Source organism: Mauremys mutica, chromosome 11 (genome assembly GCF_020497125.1).
Source record: "Mauremys mutica isolate MM-2020 ecotype Southern chromosome 11, ASM2049712v1, whole genome shotgun sequence".
Taxonomy (NCBI): domain Eukaryota; kingdom Metazoa; phylum Chordata; order Testudines; family Geoemydidae; genus Mauremys; species Mauremys mutica.
Window position 1 is genome coordinate 81,965,890 of NC_059082.1, and position 18,648 is coordinate 81,984,537.

The 18,648-nt window shown below is 43.1% G+C and overlaps 2 protein-coding genes across 5 annotated transcripts in view; both read left to right on the forward strand.

The window, feature by feature from the left end:
- LOC123344059 overlaps window positions 1–1,627 on the forward strand; it is a 64,445-nt gene extending 62,818 nt beyond the window's left edge. For all 4 annotated transcript variants that reach the window (XM_044979802.1, XM_044979798.1, XM_044979799.1 and 1 more), the window contains 2 exons: window positions 389–578; window positions 1,208–1,627. In XM_044979802.1, the coding sequence (XP_044835737.1) occupies window positions 389–578; window positions 1,208–1,308 (291 nt within the window). In that variant the 3' untranslated portion in view covers window positions 1,309–1,627. The remainder of the gene's footprint in view (window positions 1–388; window positions 579–1,207) is intronic.
- Window positions 1,628–3,606: 1,979 nt separating this feature from the next.
- On the forward strand, window positions 3,607–18,101 carry CIAO3 (cytosolic iron-sulfur assembly component 3). The gene is made up of 11 exons (XM_044979803.1): window positions 3,607–3,810; window positions 6,083–6,178; window positions 7,028–7,171; window positions 7,571–7,703; window positions 8,110–8,244; window positions 8,705–8,823; window positions 10,337–10,466; window positions 10,933–11,005; window positions 14,270–14,407; window positions 15,603–15,760; window positions 17,210–18,101. Exons 1-11 carry the CDS (start codon window positions 3,745–3,747, stop codon window positions 17,446–17,448), a joined length of 1,431 nt encoding a protein of 476 aa, XP_044835738.1. The 5' UTR covers window positions 3,607–3,744; the 3' UTR covers window positions 17,449–18,101.
- Window positions 18,102–18,648: the final 547 nt, after the last annotated feature.

The window sequence follows — 18,648 nt, forward strand, 5'->3', positions numbered from 1 at the left end:
ACTACATGGCTCAGCTGTTCTCTGCCTACAGGAAGGCCAGAATTGGCTCAACGAAGGGTCGAGATTTTGGTGCATTGACAGAGCAGCGTGGTGACACAGGAGTGAAGGACAAAACAGACTAAGTCAGAGTAGTCTCCCACACAGGGGTGCTGCAGGTGTTTTGGTAGTGAGGAGTACTGGAGTAGCAGGGATATTGTAGGGAGGAAGTGAGATGCATTAGCAGATCCGTAGGTAGGGAGTGCAGAACTAGGCTGGGTAGAGGGACATTGGCAGAGCAGAGCAAGAAACCTTAGCTGATGTTGTTAGTCTGCCATTATGTAACTTTTCTGTAAGCAGCTTGGAATTATTTCACATTAATGTACCTATTTTTATTTCTTTTCTGCGGTAGAAATTAAGCGCTCAAAATCTGAAAGATTTGCTAGGAGCTAATCTCCCAGAGCTGAACAATTTAGCTGATGACCCTGTGGTGAAAGCTTGGACCCAGGCACGCAAGCAATCAGAGGTGAATTCTTTAGGACTCCTTCTTGTAGCAGGATTCCAGGACAAGCCACCTAACGGTTTTATAGATTTTCCATCAGGTAAGTGAATTCATGACAAAAGAGCCAAGGGTACTGGTGAAATATATGGCTCAAAAAGCTATTCACTGAGCTGTGCCTAACGCTGATAAATAAAAGTGCACCTGTGATGCAGATGGATATCACAGGGTTACCTTTCATATAGTTCCACTGTACAAAATAGAAGATTACCCGTAACTGGGTACATCCAGTTCATACATCCAGTTCAGTTTGTGGGGCAGAGTACTAGGTTATGATATGAGAGATGTTAGGGTCCTGATCTTGCAATGGGGTCTGCTCATTGTAGGATCAGGGCTTTAAATATTAGTTTGTTGAAAATATTGTAGGAATCAGAGATTGAAAAGCCCTATTAGATCATATCTAGTCTATCACACAGTCAGCAGGATTGTCCCATACCATATTTTCCAGTGGTTTGCAGGTCTAGTTTTAAAATGACTCACATGGTTTTCACCCCCTTCCTTGGAAATCTATTTTACATCTCAGTAGATCTCACTATTAGAATGTTTTTCAAATGGTGGTTATGGAACACACATTAGGAAGTAGGGCAGTTATATTAAAGCCTTGAATTGAAGGGATTTATTGCCTGCAGAGATGCAGCAGAACTGATACAATTTTTTTAATTTTTCTTTCAGCACCTCACATACCCGGAAGAGCAACGACATATGCAAAAGACCACATGTTCCAGCTTTTCTATTGCATGCTTTTCCCCTTGGTGTTAACTGCTTTCTTGTAGGCTGTATCACTATTTGCCAAATAGTAATATTCTTGCGGTAGAAGGGGGAATTACAATGATTGATCTAATTGGCATGGTTACATTCAATTTATATATGTTCCAGTGTTCTTAAATGAACAAAATATAAAGAAGTGGAGCATTTAATTTCTGTTTGATAATACATTATTCCATTACCCTACCCCTGAGGGGTTTGTGAAATTTTACAGGTGTTTCTTGGGGGAAAATTCCCTAATGGCAGACTGAGCTGTCCCTAGGGACCCCGGGCAGCACGGGGCCAGCAGCCCGGAGCCTCTGGACTTCCAAGAGCTAAGCAGATCAAAGCCAGCATCTCTATCACACTGAGGAGATTTAAACTTCAAGACTCCTTAGAAGAAATGGAAAGGGAGGTGGATATTTTTTGCTGTTTTTAAAATGAAATAGGCAGCTAGGATTGTTTTTAAAATTATTATGAAGAACAAGTTTAAGCCTTGTTGTAACATGCGTTGTTTGCCTGGACTGCTCAGGACCTGAATGCTTGTGCAGAAGAAACTCTTTGAATTGGCTTCTTAAATCCCTTCCTGCTGTTTCACATCTGATACTCCTTGATGAAACATAGGAGCCTTGTCTTATAACAAGCTTATTCAAAGTGATACAAGCTATGAAACTGAGAGCTTGTTGCCGTTTTCATAATGTAATAAAATACTGTAATGATACATAATAATAGGGTGTAATAAGCATGTCATAAAAACAAATGTTATATTTCCAAGATCACGGCTTTTATAATTTATACTCAGGTAAAGGAGAAAATCCCTGGAAATATTCATTTTTAGGAAGGGGTTCGCAAGAGACTTGACATTTTAGTGAAAGGGGTTCACAGGTTAAGGTTTGGGAACCTCTGCCCTACCATCATCACAGTCAGCACTGCTGTTGGTAAAATGCTTAAATAAATGCAAAATATATGCCTAATCCTGCAAACTTCATTAGGGCTATTGACAGTTATAAGCACTACCCACAACAGTGTTTTCAGAATCAGGTCCTAAATAATTATAATTCAGTGTCGTTATTCTTCGCACACTAAAGACCATTAGTAATACATGTTATTTTTCAGCCATCTGTGTTTATCACTAATATTTAGCACCTTTTATCAAAGCATTTTCACAACCATTACTTTAAAAAAAGTAATTGTCTCGTCAATGCAAAGAGGAACATCTGAACAAATAGGAGTTCTCTATCATTAGATATCATGCTAGGTTCTCTGTAGGGCCCCATCTGTCTTTCTATACACAAGGCTTAAAACAGTATGGTTTGAAGGTCTTCTAGTCAAAAAGACCCACGTTCTAAATCTGGTTCTACCATGGACTCAGTGTATGGCCTTGGGAAGTTGTTTCACCTTTCTGTGCCTTGCTTTCGCCATAATGGAAATAATCCCTACTTCCTGGGGACACGGTGGGAATTATTTTTTGTACAGCACTTTGAACACATAAGATGCCATAACTGCTAAGATTTATAGGAGGCCCCACCCACACATGGACACTCGCAGAATTGGCTCCATTGTCCATTTTATGCCCATGAAACACTTCAGTAGCAAATGTAGTGACCATGGTTTATCTAGCATTAAGTGTTCCAACTGCAGAGCAGCATTCCCTCGGGATGGACCATGAGAGATATTCAAACTTTTGTTTTCATCCCAGCGATTTTGAGGGAAAACTTTCTAGCAGAGCAGGGGTGGGGCAAGAACATCAGCTAAATAAAAATGCTCCAAACAACAGGGGCAAACCCCTGTCACGCTGCCACTTTTTACAAGGTAAGGGGTTGCTTAACAGCCTGTGTTTGGTCTCTCAGTAGCTAGGCAATCAGCTCTGTCCTGCAGCCTGTAACTCAGCAAATGTGCGACGTGCCACCCAACAGACGGGTGCCCCCGCCATGACCGGCAGGCAGCCGCAGGAGACAGCCCATGCCCCAGGCTGCCCCCAGGCTGCTTTAATTAGGGTGACCAGATGCCCCGATTTTATAGGGACAGTCCCAATTTTGGGGCCTCTCTCTTATATAGGCTCCAATTACCCCCTAGCCCCATCCCAATGTTTCACACGTGCTGTCTGGTCACCCCAGCTGCTTAGCCCCCCCCGCTCCTGAATAACCCTGGCGAGGCAGGGGTTAAACACCCCAAGCCGGCCACCGCCTCGCTACTGGCCTGCCCAGCCCCCCTGAGCGGGCGCCGCACCCCTCCCCACCCACACTCGGTTCAAACAGCAGGGAGGCAGCACGCGCACTACCTTTTTTTTGAAAAGGTGACTCAGACGCCGACGCATGCGCAAATCTACTCCTTTTGGGCTATTGAGGCTTCCGTCCGCCACGGTTTCCGGCAGCGTGAGAACGCTTTTTACGGCAGCGTGGCTTCTCGCTGTTAACATCCCACGCCGTCGCTGTCGCTGCTTGCTTTCCGGCAGCGTGGCCGGAATGGCGTCTCACTTCAGCGGGGTGCTGCAGCTGGCTGACCTGGATGATTATATCGGGCCCTCGCAGGTGGGGAGCGCGTTGGTTGGCTGCCTGCCAAGGGGCGCGAGGGCGGGGGAGGCTCCGCACGGCACGGGGGTGCCTGGGGGGGGGCGGGGCTGTGAGGAGCCAGTTGAGGGGTCCCCCCGGGGGCCGAGGATAGGGGTTGTCATGGGGATTTGGGGTCCCGGCCGGGGTCGGAGGGTCCTCCCGGGGATGAGGGATTGAGGGTCCCCCACTGGGGCCGGGGGTATAATAGGGGATTGGGGGGTCTCCCGGGGGGTTGCCCAGGGCATTGGGGATCCCCACGGGGGATGGGGGTAATAGGGGATTGGGGGTCCCCCCCGGGAATGGGGAGTTGCCTAGGTGATTGGGGGGTCCCCCTGGGGATGGGGTTGGCTGGGGGGTCCCCCTGGGGGGATAATAGGTTATTGGGGGGGTCCCCCTGGGGGGATAATAGGTGATTGGGTGTCCCCCTGGGGATGGGGTTGGCTGGGGGGGTCCCCCTGGGGGGATAATAGGGGATGGGGGGTCCCCCTGGGGGTGAGGGGGGGGGCTCTGCAGAGTGAGGGAGTGGAGGGGGTTGAATGGTGGTGTCCCCTCTTCTCAGTTCCTGCTCCTGTCAAGTGAATGCTTGGGTAGATCCCTCAGGGAGCCCTTGGGGCAGGGCCCCTGTCCCTTCTCCCTGCTCCCAGGCCATGCCAGGGTCCCCTGGGCTGGGTATCCCCAGGTGGGGGGACTTCTAGGGGCTTCCCTGGCCTGGTGGCTGCTGGGTCTTTGCCTTGCCCTGCCCTTCAACTCCACTCCGAAGAGGTGGTGCCCATGCTGACTGCTCAGGGTTGGCCTCACATAGGTTGTTTTCTGGTAGATTTGAAATAAGTTTTCTGCTTCAATGGGCTGTGGATGCCTCTGTGTCTCTCCTTTCCTGTTCTGAGCACCTAGGGAGGAAGGCGCTATTGACTTGCACGGTTATTACATTTCTCCTCTAACACGTCCAGAAAAGGGATTGTTTCCTTTACTGCTGAAGTGCAGCCACCTCTAGAATAGAGCACGGAGGCTGAGTAACAGTTTGTAACACCACCACACAACTAGTGGAAACATTCTCATATTGAAAAACCTGCTTCTGCACTTCTAGGACAGCTGGAAAACAAATTGAGATAAAATCTTCCAAGATTTTTTTTTTAAATTCTTACAAGGGCTCCTGTAATATTACCCGTAAAGTGTAAATTATGGACTACAATAGAATATCATTTTGTAAATAGTATCCTCCAAACAGATGGAACCAATAAAAGGAGAGCTGATATAGGAGAGCAGAAAAGACGTCAGTCAGCATCCAACACAAAGTAGTTGCAGTATGGAGGGAATGGAAAGTGGCAGGAACAGAGGTGAGCTTTGCTGTCATTTGGAAATCAGACAAATAGGAAAGCAAGACTGGAGAGAGTTGCTAACAGAGCAGCACAAGTGAGGAGAGGACATAGGACCTTGGGGCTAGAAGTGGGGAGTAAGTCCATGGATAGGTTTGTTTGATTTAGATTCAATGAGCTTAACTGGGACATCAGAGTGATTTTTGTCCTCCTTGCAATCGGAGCATTCTGAACCCCCCTAAATTCAGAGCAGAGATTTTTAGAAGCAGGATTTACAGTAATCAAGATGGAAAAAGGATTTTGGTAAAGGGAGGATGATTTAAGGTCAGGATGAATTCTGGCAAGGCTGCTAGCCAGACTTCTAGACAAGGGAGGTGTGGGTGCACAAACAATGCAACTCGTGCAAAGTATAAAAACACCCTCAGGACTTCAGTCACTGAACTCTACACACTAAACGGAAACAGTCCATATAAAGTCATCTGCTTGCCCTCAACATCAAATGAAATTTCATTGGCAATAGCCACATGTTGAATGTAATGACCACGCCTCCTGTCTACTAAAACTCACAATGAAGAACGCCTGAGAGATTCTGGAAAGGACAGAACTTTGCAGTCATCTCTTTTGAGCAAGACCTCTTTAAATCTGTGTGTGTCACACTGGCAGCAAAATTGTTCTGTAGTTTTGGTGATGATGTTGGAAAAGTGTTCATTCTGTAAAAATGGGGTAAGCAGATTTTGTATGTTTGATTTTTTTGCTTGACTCCTTGTTGGTTACAGGAATTGTAAGATTGCCCATTAAACAAAGAATCCAGTGCAGCTTAAACCAGAGATAAGAAGTTTACACTCTGTCCAGTTTCAATCAGTCTTTTCCTCTCCTCTCCTGCCTCTTTCATATTTAAAGTTTCCTTTCCTTAATTTTTGACTTTATTTCCGGTTTAGGATTGTGTAAAGCCAATAAAAGTTGAAAAGAAACCTGGAAAAACAGCAGCCAAGATCCAAATTGAAGATGATGGGAGTTATTTTCAAATCAATCAGGTAAGAATGTTTTCCCCTTGTAATCATTGTTTAGAAAACCCATAAATTACCTTATTATTCTGCACATAAGTATGTTACAACTATTAAATATATGTTATCACTTTTGCAATCACTGGATATCAATGTAGAACACTCAGTCTGAGATGATGCCTGTTGTCACTGTTACTCATTTGAAAGAGTGGGAGTGGGTACTCAATTAAAATAGATGGGATTAGCTGCTGGTAATTTATTTTTCGTTCTGATTCTTTAAAAGATATTTGTAAAGTGGCTTGTCGTGTAATGGCATAACCTTTGGAGCTAGCTGATGATAGAATCGAAACCAACAGAGTTGTAATGAACTATTTTCATAGTTGCAAAAGTAGAATGACAGCAGTTCGGAGGTTAAGTGAGCTGGGAGCATTGTAGAAATGATGTTCTCCGCTTCAGGGGTAGGGTGTACTTCCTACACAAACTTGGGATGCTGCTCTTTCAAGAGAGCTTGATGTCTGTGTTGAGTTGAAGATGGAGGCTGCTGCATTACTGGTGTCTGTTAAGGAAGGTGCACAGAGATATGATTGTGCCCTAGAGCAGCCATCATTTAGTGGGTGAAAGTAGCGTTTGCCATGAGGTTAAGGCTATCACTACCCTGCTGCTCAGGCTATGATTCTGGTTTCTGATTTTCGGTTTGGTCTGACTGAAGAGTGATGTTGGGTGATGGGCCCCCCAAAAACAAAATCATGGAAAACTGACTTAGTTCAAACATTTTGGCAAAATTCTCTTAGTACTATGTAGCAGGTTGTCTTTGACATGTTCTGCATATGGATCTCTGATTCCTATGGCTAGGACTGGCTCTAATCTGTTTCTTTCTAGGATGGAGGAGCACAAAAGCTTGAAAAGACTAAAATTACCCTGAATGATTGTTTAGCTTGTAGTGGCTGCATCACATCCGCAGAAAGCGTGTTAATCACTCAGCAGAGCCATGAAGAGCTCTACAAAGTGTTAAGTTACAATAAGGTAGGTGATACCCAACTGATGCAGTAGCCAGCAGATAGGCTCAAGAATTTGAAAACCATACTGTTTGATTGCTGAAGCACAGGTAAAATAATGTGTAAGAAGATCGTCTGTATCCAGATTAGTCTTCAAGAACCAAAAGGTATTGTAGGACATCCACAGCACAACATGTTTATCTGTTCCTCTGAATTTAAAAAATTATCAGATTAAGTTTGTGAAAGGATCATAATATTTCTTACAGTAATCTCTTGATTTGGAAGTGCAACATCTTCCCCCACTGGATCATACTTTAAAAAGAAAACATTGCGACCATGGACAAGTACCTTCTAAATTACTAACAGATCAAAGATGCTATATCTTAACTGTTCAGGAAATGATAATATTCCACTTCTTATTTTTCAGACTGCAGCTCCTAATCAACAGAAGCTAGTTATAGTTTCCGTTTCACCACAATCCAGAGCATCCCTAGCTGCAAGATTTAAGATGACGCCTCTAGAAACGGCAAAGAAATTGACAGCATTCTTGAAAAATTTAGGCAAGCTTGTTACCTTTTGGTAATCGCAGATGAAATTTTGGGGTATAGCTTACTAACATTCCAAGTGCAACTTCTGTTTAGGTCTGTAGAAGCTGCATGAATAAACTTCCAAGTGCCTGTTTCAAAAATCATAACATGAATGGGAATTCAGACCTCTGTTACTTTGATGGCATATTAAACTCAATGTGAGGAAAAGGACCCTAAAGCACTCCATTAATTCACTTTCCTCATCCAGTTTTTCTATTAGCCTGTCTTATTATGTACTAGGAAACTGTTCTGTTTCCAATTACAGCAGTTTATAAATATGTAAAAATACCAGGCTTTAACCTATCTGGGCTGGAATTTTGTGTTGTAGTTTGTGGCATTTGTCAATTTCTGGTGGCTTTAATATCTCTATGCTATCTAGGTGTGCACTATGTTTTTGATACAACTTTCTCAAGAAACTTCAGCTTGTTGGAGAGCCAACGAGAGTTTGTACGACGCTTTCAAAGGCAAACTGAAGATAAAAAGGCTTTGCCCATGCTGGCCTCTGCCTGTCCAGGTATATTGTAAAATAGTTAAATGGCTATAGAAGTGGTCAGATAATGTGGCAGACTAACTGCACACTGAAAAAGTTAATGGCTAAAACCAGGTGTAAGTGAGACTTGCTTTTGGTGCCATGAAGTTCTCTTTTAATGTCTGTTAACATTCCGTTCCACTTAGACAGGGACTACTGTGCTGTGAGGATATTATAAATGTCTTCAGTGGTCTTATAAAGAAAGACACTTGTTCCTGAATATGATTACATGAACTGTGGAAGTTCTTACCCATAGCGGTACAGATGTTTAAGTGCACTGTTACTTTGCGAAGCTAGTCTTGTCCCAGAATCTGGTTGGTAAGAGCTATTCTTGTACTGTGTGCCGAAGAGAGGCTGAAAATGGTTGTTATTGGCTGGCAGTAAGGCTGATTCTGAAGCCACTGAAAGTCTGTGCAGTGATTAATTATACTTCATCTTTTCGCAGGTTGGATCTGCTATGCAGAGAAAACTCATGGAAGTTTTGTTATTCCTTACATTAGTACCACTAAGTCCCCGCAGCAGGTCATGGGCTCCTTGATCAAGGGTCACTTTGCCAAACAGCAGGTAAGGCTTTACATGGACCATGCTTAACAGGAAACTGTAGAAATTAGATCTTGAGCTGTGTTTAAAACATTGTTAAAGACCGTGTATTAAATAGGATTGATTTACAGATATGAAAATCTTGTAGATCACTAGCAAGTCAGCCTGTCTATCATCTCACTTTAATTTGATGAGAAAGTTAGGCCACATCTACGCTACCCGCCGGATCGGCGGGTAGTAATCGATCTATCAGGGATCAATTTATCGCATCTCATCTAGACGCGATAAATCAATCCCTGAATCGATGCCCGTACTCCACCTCGGCAGGAGGAGTAAGTGGAGTTGACGGGGGAGCCGCGGCGGTTGACTCGCCGCCGTGAGGACGGCCAGGTAAGTGGAACTAAGATACTTCAACTTCAGCTACGTGAATAGCGTAGCTGAAGTTGCGTATCTTAGATCGATCCCCCCCAGTGTAGACCAGCCCTTAGAGTTGGAGAGAGAATGTTAAGATTAGACTCAAGCCACCAGGTGTCTCCTTTGCCTCCCTTCTGATACTTGGTCTTAGACACCCCTCCCTACCCCCCCCCCCCCTTCAGCTGCCCTGCTCTTTTCCTGCAAGTGCCTATTGGGAGCAGAGTTTCAGGTTTGGCATTGAAAAGGTCAGTTAAAACCTTTATCCGTTACTCAACAAAACCAGAAGAATTGGATTTGTCACATCCCTCCTACCATCCTATTTACTTTTCTGGTGGGTTTTTTCCCTATATAAAAGCAAACTACTACCATGATCTTATACAGAGCTTGAATTCATGTTTACATGCAGATAGTCTCTTGCTAAAAAATTATGTGCTTTTCCCCAGCTTGATGTTTTTATTCCAGTTTGATTTAATTCTGTTCTATCATTGTTGTTGCCTCTGGAATTCCTCCAAATGTCACTTTGGTGTCTAAAGATTGGTGTCACTCTTATAGCCAAATGTTGAGTCCACCAAGAAACTTGAGCATTGTTACTGCCATGTTTAATGGATAATCAATGAACATTGGTTTTAACACTTTTGTTGAATAAACTGAGACATCTGGCAACTACTCAGAGCATTTGACGAGATACTGAAACAATGGCCTTGATTCAACAACTTGTTTCCTTGGTCCCTGGGAGCTTCTTGGATTGTGATGAACTTCAGCTAATTTCCTGGAGTAGTTGTTGCAGAATATAAATTGTCATGGGTCTGAGTCTGGCCTGGGGCAATGGATACGAAACACATCTGACTACTCATGTAATTACGGACTCTTAACTGACTAAATCTGCCAGGATCGTCTGGCTTAATAGAGGAAACAAACCAAAAAAAAAATTTAAGCGTGCTACAGAGATAGATAGTTACTCTGTTATTCTTTCCTGCACAATTGGGAAGGAATAGAAAGTATTAATTCAGGTACTGAAAATTGTTAGCAGCACAATTGGCTTTTAGCTGCTCCACTCCTACCTGTGCCTTAATTAAATTAATTAATAGCAGTTAGGGCAACTGTACAATTTTTTTTTTTGCAGCATTTTTCACCTGACCAGACCTACCATGTGACAGTAATGCCCTGTTATGACAAAAAACTAGAAGCTTCAAGACCAGACTTCTTCAGCCAAGAGTACCAAACTCGTGAGGTTGACTGTGTAATTACTACGGGTAAGGGAACCTGAGGTGTTCCATTGGTTCTTCTGATATAAGGTAGTAGCTGCTGATCCTAAAAGAATGCTCTGAAATGCCATGTAGACTATGCTATCTAGCTTCACCTCACTTGTCCTCTGATCCACAGATATGCCGTAGACTAGAGTGCTTTGTAAAATATGCTTTCATGACCTCTTATCTGTTCTGTCAGTAATTTTGCATTTTAACACTTGGTTTTCTAGGATATTAGCCGATGAAAACTTGTCTACTTGGAATGTTTTTTTGCATTCACCTTTGAGCCTTCTGGGTTCAGACTGCTTTCCTGCAAAGCATCTCCAATTGCCACACAATAGAAGTGAAATAAGTTAAGAAATAGTCAGTAGGGGACAATTGGCATTAATTACATTTGTGGCTTTAGGCTTTCATACTGGTGAACATTTTTCTTTACCCTAAAAGAGAACACACACCGGTGTTTCTGTTTCAGGAGAAGTTCTACGATTGTTGGAACAAAAGGGAGTCTCTCTGTCAGATGTGGACTCGGCTCCTTTGGATACCATGTAAGAACAAATGATCTCCCTTAAACGTTTACTGAAATACTCTCACAGCCAGGTTCTACAGCAGAATTTGCCCCTTCCACAAATGATTTAACACTACAAAAGTTGCAGATATTTGCATCTTTTTACATCTTACTCAGATATTTGCTGTTGTCTAACGGATTTTGAATCTGTTAAGAACAATAGTGCATCATCAACTGTCCTGTGCAATCTGCAAGATCAGGTTAGTAAGCATTTTAAGAGACTCTGAAGTCAACTGTCTACTGTAGACTTATTTTCATAGCCCAACCGTTAAGAGCTGTTTTTCTCTAAAGCAGCAGAAGTGGATGAATTCACTTAGTAAGATTGTTAGTGACATAATTGTTCTGCACTTTTCTGTCCAATCTTTATTACTTCATGTAGCTAACATTCACACTGTAACTGTTTTTAGAGACATTACACCAAGCACAAATTTAGAAACTAATGAGCAAATGGAAAAATGAAATAGTCTAGAATGGAGAATATAATATGATAATACAGAAATTTACAGGTCTGCTGTGTTTAGTTTTTTAGTACTGTATGTATTCCAGTGCTAAAGAACAAATGAGAAAATATCAAAGTAATTTCAGCTAGTCTCTAGGCATTCTCTTATTCAATAAAAGCATATTGAACATGTGCAAAGCAGATGAGACTGTTTAATTGCTTTAACTGAAAAGTAACTTGGCTAAATGCCAACTGCATGGAAAGCTAAGTGACTACAAGAATTTGGAGGATTTAGAAATCAGATGTTTTATTCATCTAAATTGGCATTAGCTGCAGTATTCCATAGCACATTAAACTAAAAGGATGTGTTTTCATCAGTGCGTGGAAAGTGACTTTGCAGTGCTTTGATACGTTAATAAAACTGAAGTGTTACAAATTCAGTATTTCCCTAGAAGCTGTAAGAGAAGAAAATAGATGTACATGGCCCAGTAGGCTAGTGTACAAGATTTTGCCTCATGGTTCGAGCATGTGTCAGTATAATAACGCCTGCATCTCTAACTTTCACTCCATGCATCTGAAGAAGGGAGTTTTTTGCCCAAATAAATCTGTTAGTCTTTAAGGTGCCACCAGACCCCTTGTTGTTTTTATCATTAACATTTCCATAGCAGCAAACAAAATCTCTAACTCTTTGATAAAACCTTTGGCTAACTTATTAGAAGTGCTTGTTTTAATGTTATGTCTCATGTTTAGTGATGATAATGCTCCTCTCTAACCTTCTGCGATCCTTACCCTACTCAGTAAATTGACTGGTCATAAACAGCACGTATTCCACAGAATTTGGAGGATTAACATAAGCAGTCAAATGGCTGTTGTTCCATTTATTCCTTTGGCATGTGGAAAAGGCCACTAAGAGGTTATTAAATTTGGCAGCAAGAATGATATATAAGTGCCAAAAATCCTTGTGCTTTTGCTGGTATTACTGCTTGCCTTAGCCAGCGATGGGGCTTACTGTCGGACTCCTTTTCACAGAGCAGCAGTACGTGAGGCTGGACACACTGAAACATTTTATTAATGAATCACAGTTCCTGTAAACAAGAATTGAGTTAAAAATAGCCTCTGAAGCTGATTACAGGGTGAAATATTGTCTTTCACAATTCTAAGGCTGCAATTTTTATCTGCAAGTGGCAACATCTTAGATCTGACTGAAATCCCAGGTGTTTTCCCTTCTGCAGCTGTGAGCAGCAGAATGGAAGTGTCACACTCTCTGATGAAAAAAGAACAAGGAGTACTTGTGGTGATACAGACTGACACAGCTACCACTCTGAAAACTGTTTGAGTGGGTAAAAACACCTAAACATCTCCTGATTATCCTCTCATAACAAAAGCCATTGTTGTGGGTTGCTATTCTCAAGAAGCATTACAGCGACCTTCCAAATAGACAGCTGTGCCTTGTCAGATTACTGGAATTGTTTGAGGTGTTTGACCCTTGGCTTTTCTTGGCATTATTTAGGCCATATAAACACAAGTATTCCCCTTTAGCTTGCAGGCTTCTAGGAAAGACTGAGCTAAAGTTCAAGAGGTTTGGCCTTTGTTCTTTCTGGCTTCCTAGAAGTTCTGTGGTTAGGGGTATGGAAACCAGCTGGCCAGGATTGATAACTGAGGCCATTTCCCCTCCCAGCTATCCCAGTTGTACTGGAACATCTGCTATGTAAATGCTTTTGGGCTAAGTCCCGATTCCTGGGTCTGAAGTGGATTCATTGAGGCTGTTCTATTGGCATTTTCCCGTTATTGGAGAGAAGTGCATAAGTAGCAAAACTACTTTCAATTAAAAACAAAATTCAGCAGTAGGGTTGCTGGTTATTCTGCAGGGTGAGTTTAACACTCATCAATGGCATTATCATCAAAACCAATAGCCTGGATCCTCCAGAAATGGAAATCATAAAATATCAGGGTTGGAAGGGACCATTTAGTCCAACCCCCTGCTCAAAGCAGGGACAATCCCCAGACAGATTTTTGCCCCAGATCCCTAAGTGGCCCCCTCAAGGATTGAACTCTCAACTCTGGGTTTAGCAGGGTAATGCTCAAACCACTGAGCCATCCCTCCCCCCAGGAATGAGCTATGAAGTGGAAGACCTGTTTAAATGCCCAGGTGTGATTGGTGCTCTAGAAATTCCTAAGGTAGACATGTTTGAAGGCAGTTTCTATTGGATGGGCTCTCTAAGACTGTACGGTCATGTAAAGCTAAACCCTGCAACTAATCTCCTTTTTTTTTAATTGGACACTTCAGTTTAACCATTATAGAAGCAGAAAAGTAACAAGTCTGAGCAAAATTCCTTAATGTTCAAATAGACACTTGTAGTGGGGATTAGCAAAGATGTTAGAGTTTAAGGCTTAAACACTCTGATAACAGTGACACAGTGAAAGTTACTGGGAGATGGTATGTTTGACTTGGAACAAATTTTCCTTTTTAAAAGTTGGATCAAGCCCATACCTGACAGTGTAGGGTTAAATTTACATAGCCCTGAAATTATCACTAGTCAATACCGGGCAGTTCATAGCTATCGGACAGGAAGTTGGTCTCAAGGAACTAAATTACAGCTGGCTACGTATTACTTCCAAATTCCTTCTTGTGCATGGTGAAGTAATTCTGTTTCAAGAGGGGGAAAAGGGCTTTTTTTACTAGTGGTCTGAAACTACTTCACCGTCGCTGAAATCAGTTTCTCAGTGTCAATGGATGTAGCACTGGGTATCCTATTTTATAAGCAGGTGCAAAGAGGGGCCTTCTTTTTCTTCCCTTTCCCCTAGGTTTAGCAGCGTTTCAGAAGAGGAGCTCCTTGGCCATTCTGGTGGCGGTTCTGGTGGCTATTTGGAACACATATACAAGTATGCAGCAAAAGAACTGTTTGGGATTCAAGTGGATGAAGTTCAATACAAACCTTTAAAGTAAGGAATTGAAACTATGTTGCAACGTGCTGCATTTCACTGCAGTTCTGTGTATACTCTTCTCCTGCCGGTAATCAAAGAGCAGTCTTCAGTGTTGAACATTTTACAGCAAGCCCTGGCAATTGGCTCCCTACCCCCCGCAGTCTGTGCAGCCTTTTCCCGTGGTGCCTTCTTGACCCCTTCCCCATCACCCACATAGTGTTCTGCAGTGTAGAGTTCCCCACTGTTAAGCTGCAGAAAACATTTAGAGCAACCTGGCAGCTGACGCTCTCATGGAAATGAGGGAGCCCTTCACCTGTCAGACACGAAAATAGATGTGTTGGGATTTTAATTCCTCCTCCCTAATTGTGTTAATTAGTGGTTAGATTAGAAGACTAGGTGTCAGGACTCCTGGGTTGTATTTCCAACTTTGCCACCCAGTTGCTGAGAGACCTTGAGCAAGTCACTTAAATCTCTCTGTGCCTCACTTTAAAATGAAACTCCTGCCTCCCTCCCAGGTGTGTGTATAATGTATCATTTGTAGGGCCCTATAGAAGTACATACTAACATGGGGATTTTGATGTCCAGACACAGATGCTCTTCAGCAGATCAAAGCCTAACAGCAAGGTGGTCATCTAGGGTGCATGCACCCGAGGGTTGCTAAGAGGAATCCATGCACAAGTTGTTCTCGTATTTCCCAGCCGCCATGTGCAGTGCATGGCTGTTTGGCCAGGGAGCAGCACAGCTGGCCTGATTTGAGCTGCCGAGTGCCAATTGTCTGACTGAGCAAGACTGGAGAGTTCAGAGCTCGACATTGAGAAGTGTACAAGCATCCATTCGGGGGAAATGGTTTCCATAGCACACTGTGTTTCTAATTTTGTAGTTACTTGCGTTGTAACTCTTCTGTTCCTACTAAAGACACCAATAATTGATGTTGACCAGCATGACATCTGCATTATGTGGACATAAAAATGTTCATCTTTACACACTTTTCCTTTTGTATTTGAGGTAGAATTGGGGTTTAGGTCCCTAATTTAACTAGATTTATGGAGGATAGTTTCTTCCCCAAGAACTCTTGTCCTCTGCCGCCTCAAAGGACAGTTTCTTTATTTGAATAATCTTCTGCGTAAAACTTAAACTTGCTCTCTAGTATTCAGTCAAGTGCCAAATAGAGAATTAATTTAGACAAACGATTTTGCCTGATTTTATTCCCTAGAAACAAGGATTTCCAGGAAGTGACACTAGAAAAGGATGGCACAGTCCTGCTGCAGTTTGCCTTGGCTTATGGATTTCGAAACATACAGAACTTAGTGCAAAAACTGAAACGAGGAAAATCACCTTATCACTATGTTGAAGTCATGGCTTGCCCATCAGGTAAGGCTCCACAGGGACTTTTGCTGGTAAGTCAAGGTTTCCTGTAAGACTTTTTAGGGTTTCTGAAGTTCTGAGAGCTGGACTGAAGCCTTCATGTCTGTCTGTCTGTCTGAAAGCTACAGGCTGTATGTTAGTGTTTTGTTAAGTCAGGTGTGCTGGTTTTGTGTAGCAGTCAACAATTCTTTAGCAATTACTTTATAGTCATGATTGAAACTGTGCATGTCAAAACTGGGTGCAATTCTTAATTAACAATTCAGCTTTTAAAAACCTCCTCACTGCCCTGCCCCAGCTTTGTAAACCCAAGTGCTTCCAAAGCCATGCAGAAGTGCAAGTTCTGCTCTTCAGCTAGCTTAGAGACAGAGGGTGCTCCGTTCCAATGAGCAAGAAACAGTTCGCCCACTTCTCTCAATCTTTCTCCCTTCAGCTCGGTCAGTGATGTGCATCGTGAAGGCAGAAAAGGTAATTGAACAACTCCTTCCATTTGGCTGAAGGGAGGTAGAGCCATATTCTCAGCTCAAGAGTTACACTATCCCCTTGAGAGGACTGCAGGGTGTGAGAAATAGGAGTAACAGGTAGAAAAAATTCTTAGACTTCTTAGAAAGTGTTAAATAGATTCCCTTACCTTTCTGGTGTAGCCAGTGCTGCTGCCTCTTCTGCTTGGATCCATGGGCAATTGAATTTAGCCAGCCAGTTATATTAGGAAAACCCCATCCCTCTGGGGTAAGAGTCCAAAGCAAACACTGGCTCTGACTAGCCATTCTTCACCCTCTCTGGGCCTCAGTTGCTCCTCTAGGGTCCATATAATCTTTACCTAGTAGCAGTGTTCCCCAGCACTGAAGAATTGGTTGCGTGGTCCAAACTAGGCATTATGCAGCTGACTCTGATAGCTCTGGTTTCAGGCACACTGCTCCCCCTCATTTGCAGTCCCTGGCTTCTTCCCAGGACCCCTCCCAGCTGCTTTCTTCAGTCATCCACCACTCTTGCAAACTCCCCCTCCCAGTCCTCCTGTTTATGGAGAGGGCAGGACTTTCCATCTCCTTCCTTCAGTTGAGACTAAACGGCTATTTCTACTTTGCTCTAAGCATGGTCCTTTTCCAGGCTGTCTGAAGGAGAGCCACAAGTTCCTGCTCCCTCTCCAACTTCCCTTCTCTCTCTGAGGAACAGGAAGTCCTAGTTCCCTGTCCTTTTATCAGCATGCATTGGTGTCCATTCTGAACTTGGACTGGGCCACAGCCGACCAATGGGCTCCTTGATAGGGCTTGTGAGTCCCACCATGTTACAGTATTTGATTTCATTCCCCACTTATCTGTGTTTTCATTGATGAAGTCTTATGTTGCTACTGTCAGTTGCAGATTGAGGTAATTGGTTTGTATTAGTTGCTTTTAATTGCTCTTAAAGTTTTATTAAAGCATTTCCACACCCACAGTCATGTTCTCGTGTTGCACCTAGGCTGTTTAAACGGAGGTGGTCAGCTCAGAGCAGAAGGTGAATCCAGCAAGGATTTGCTTCAGCAAGTTGAGAAGTTGTATGAATCTGTTAAGACTGAAATTCCAGAGAGGAACCGCACTGTACAAGAACTGTATGAACAGTGGCTGGGTGGTACAAACTCAGAAAAAGCTGGAACAACGTTGCACACGGCGTACCATGCGGTGGAGAAAATGAACTCTGGATTTAATATCAAATGGTGAAGATGTATAATGCACTTGTATTTCTACAGAGACTGTAAATCTGAGAGACAGGAGGTACACTTACTCGGTGCCCTGTTAAGTCATCTGTCATTTTAAAGTCTTCAGAAGCCAACATGTGCACTGAAATTCTAGGATACCATGACTGGACGAACACAATTTATACATAGAAAATGTCCTGCAGCTAAAAGATAATGTGTAGACACTCTGGTACTGCTAATGAGTTCCTATAGCTTCTAAGTCTATTTAAATAAAAACAGATGCTGACTTGGGATGTGAAATATGTCCCTTTAAAAGAGGCAGTCTATATTAGCCACCACACCACCTTTATGGCCCCAACCCTGCATTCCTTTTCACACACCCCGTCACACTGGAGTCAGTCAATGCATTTAAGGTACACAGAGAATCCAGGACTGACTCGGGTCAACTGTGACATTATTCGGCTGTTCTTGATAAGTCAAAATTTTACCAGTCCTGTACCTGAACAACCCATCTGCTATATTTCCACAGCATGGAGTTCTAGGGCTGTGACTCTTAGGGTAGGTCTATACTTACCACACAGGTCAACGCGGAGAGTTCAACTTCTCGGAGTTCGAACTATCGCGTCTAATCAAGACGCGATAGTTTGAACTCCCCACGTGCTCTGGTCGACTCTGGAACTCCACCACCACGAACGGCGGTGGCGGAGTTGACCTTGGAGCCGCAGACTTCGATCCCGTGGCGTCTGGACAGTTATTCGTGTAGCTGAAGTTGCGTACCTTAGTTCGATCCCCCCCCGCCCTTAGTGTAGACCAGGCCTGATGACATCATGTTCCAGTTAGAGCTGGGTTAATTGGCCCCTGGTACTCCATTTCCTGCTCCTGGAGTCTAGCTATGACATCTTTGCCTGTATTTCAAGTAAGCTGAAGGTTTTATAGGCATGGATGGAAGCAGCTTACAAGGCCCTGAGTGTAAAGTTTAAGACTTTTATTACCTGCTGAACTCTGATCTGAATGAATGGGCAGAAAAACCTGTCATCAGTTTTTTCATGTAAATAGTCTACAGCTGCCTATGTGAATTAATATCTCAGTAGCAGAGTTCACTAGTGGATGCTACCTGACACTCAGATGAAGCCAGTGATATTCATACAGTATGTTCCACACCAGGGTTAAACAGGCACTTTTCATTTCTGAATGACACAAGGTACTCAGCATAATTGTACCT